General features: G+C 43.6%; 1 protein-coding gene across 1 annotated transcript in view; it reads left to right on the plus strand.

Moving 5' to 3' along the window:
* Nucleotides 1-2,698, plus strand: part of PROSER1 (proline and serine rich 1) — a 27,722-nt gene that overhangs the window by 11,714 nt on the left and 13,310 nt on the right. Inside the window, exons 6-7 of the mRNA XM_019528516.1 lie at nucleotides 711-794; nucleotides 1,139-1,217. Coding sequence (XP_019384061.1) covers nucleotides 711-794; nucleotides 1,139-1,217 — 163 coding nt within the window. The remainder of the gene's footprint in view (nucleotides 1-710; nucleotides 795-1,138; nucleotides 1,218-2,698) is intronic.

Raw genomic sequence — 2,698 nt, forward strand, 5'->3', positions numbered from 1 at the left:
TGGGCAACCTCCCGCTTGATTAACATCTGTTAACTAATTGACATCAAGGCATGGCAGGCGAGAACGTGGATGGTTAGCCCAGGAACAGATGGGCGGGCCACAGCAAAAGCGGCCCCGAGCAGGCCCCTGTTACAGCAAGACACGTTTTTCTGCAAGAAGTAGATAAGATGCCATAAATATGCTTGATGGAATTGTAGGAACTAAAAGTGGACTGTTTGTTTAAAAAATGAGTTGTGAGACGACAATTTAGATCCAATACAGAGTTGATCTCATTAATACTTTCATTAGGTCTAGTGCAGTTTTAAATATCCCAAACAAAATGATGCTATATGTAGTGATGAACTCTGCTGATTTGTCTTTGTAGTGGTGAGGTCCGCCAAGAAGAGAATGTGGGGGAGTTTGGGTCAAAAGAGATGTAGGTAGCTTATGAGCTGTGCAAGGAGCAGGGAGAGAGGTGAGCCACAGGAAAGGCTGAGAGCCACTATTATAAAGCAGCCTAATTAGAGTTTTCTTATTTATGATTCCAACAGCATGAAACAGATCTTTTTGTTAGCTGTTATGTTACTAATTTAACATGATTAGAATAGCTGTGCATTTGAAAACAATTTAGAGAGGCTATTGTGTAAACCCTTATGTAGTGAAACTATCTCCACACCCTCTTGTGTTTATTTTAAATAAATGCTTAATAGCAGGTTGTTTTCATGTTCTAGGGAACACCTGTCAAGAAGGAGAACGAAGACTGCAGTAATGAAGGAAAGGGAATAGCAGCCCGTATACTTGGACCATCCAAACCAGTATGTCTTAAAACAGTAGTATTTATAAAGCCAATTATGAAATTTAAAAAAGAAAGGGGGAGGACAGAGTTTTTTCTCTTATCTTATTAATATGCACTGATGGCTTTATTTATGCTGTTGAATCTTGCATAGTAAAAATTATGCAGTGACCCCGTATTTTTGTACTTTAAAAAACCAAAAGGGCCAAATTCCTATTCGTATAGTTCTTCCCTAAAGAAATAACATTGGTCTGTTCAATATCAGTAGGATTGTGTGGGGCTTTTCCCTTTGTTAGAGTAACATGCTGCTTAACTGTTTTCTCACTATTGCCTCTTTGTTTTTTTGTTTGTTTGTTTTCTACATAGGCTCCATCAACGTACAATCCACACAAACCTGTTCCATATCCCATTCCACCATGTCGGCCACATGCAACTATTGCACCAAGTAAGACTTCTTCATGTTTTACATTGTTCTTGTGGTTTTAGCCATTTGCCTTTTTATTTTTTAAATGGCTTTGTAGTGATACCTTTCTGCCATAAACACATTTTAACTTGATTTTATTCTGTTTGCAGGCTCCTTTCATACTAGAAACAACATGCATGTCAGGAAAAGATTAGAATATTAACAGCTGTTGAGCTGTTAGGGCTTGTCTGATTATAAATATTTGACTTCTGTACCAGAAAAACCAAGGAAAAGTTTGGGGCTTGTCATATAGGTGCTTTCTTTAAATCTGGCTGGGATGGGGTGGTAAGGATGATGTTCCTTTTTATAAGCCCAAAGGTGACATCTTTAAGGAGTGAGTTCATTTCCATGGTTTTAAGCCACATTTAAGCATGTCACTCTTAATGTGACTGTAGTTAATAAGTTGAGACCTCTCTTTCCTGTGATTGCTTTTAAGTAGTGTCCATAACCAATGTGTAAGGTGATGGTAGAAATCATGTCAGTGCATCTCCCATGTCCTCACGAAGACTGCAAATCATTTCTCTGACTCTTGGTCCACAGACATTCAGTCAGATGGGTCACAAACTGGCTGGAGGGCCGCACCCAGAGAGTGGTGGTGGGTGGGTCATTTTTGACCTGGAGTGATGTGGGCAGTGGAGTCCCCCAGGGCTTGGTCCTCGGGCCTGTACCGTTCAACTTCTTTAACAACGGCTTGGACAAGGGGGCGAAAAGCACCTTGTCCAAATTCGCGGATGACACTAAGATGTAGGGAGAGATGAGTATGGTAGAAGGGAGGGACAGGCTACAGCTAGATCTGGACAGGTTACAGGGTGGGCGAATGAGAATAGGATAGGATTCAATACCGACAAGTGCAAGGTACTGCACCTGGGGAGAGAGACCCAGCAGCATACCTATAGGTTGAGGAACTCCCTTCTCGTCAGCATAGAGGCAGAAAGGGATCTTGGAGTCATTACGGGGATTCCAAGATGAACATGGGCTGCCAATGTGAGGACATGGTCAGCAAGGCTAACCACACCTTGTCATGCATCCACAGATGCATCACAAGCAGGTCCAAGGAGGTGATCCTCCCCCTCTATGCGACACTGGTCAGGCCGCAGTTGGTGAACTGCGATCAGATCTGTGCACCGCACTTCAGGAGGGATGTGGCCAGCATTGAGAGGGTCCAGAGGAGGGCCACTTTCATGGTCAAGGGGCAGCAGGGCAGGCCTTATGAAGAGAGGCTACGAGACCTGAACACCTGTTCAACCTTCACAAGAGAAGGCTGAACTATAACTTATCGGGGGGACCACCGGGGAATGGGAGAGGCCCAGTTTCCCCGAACACTACCTGGAATAACTATGAATAACAGCCACAAGTTGATTGAGAGTAGGTTCAGGCTAGACATAAGGAGGCACTACTCCACAGTCAGTGCAGCTAGGAAGTGGTGCTTGCTCCTACCTTGGGGGTCTTCAAAAGGAGGCTAG

The sequence above is a fragment of the Crocodylus porosus genome, unplaced genomic scaffold, assembly GCF_001723895.1.
Source record: "Crocodylus porosus isolate Cpor-Errol unplaced genomic scaffold, CroPor_comp1, whole genome shotgun sequence".
NCBI classification, from domain to species: Eukaryota; Metazoa; Chordata; order Crocodylia; family Crocodylidae; genus Crocodylus; species Crocodylus porosus.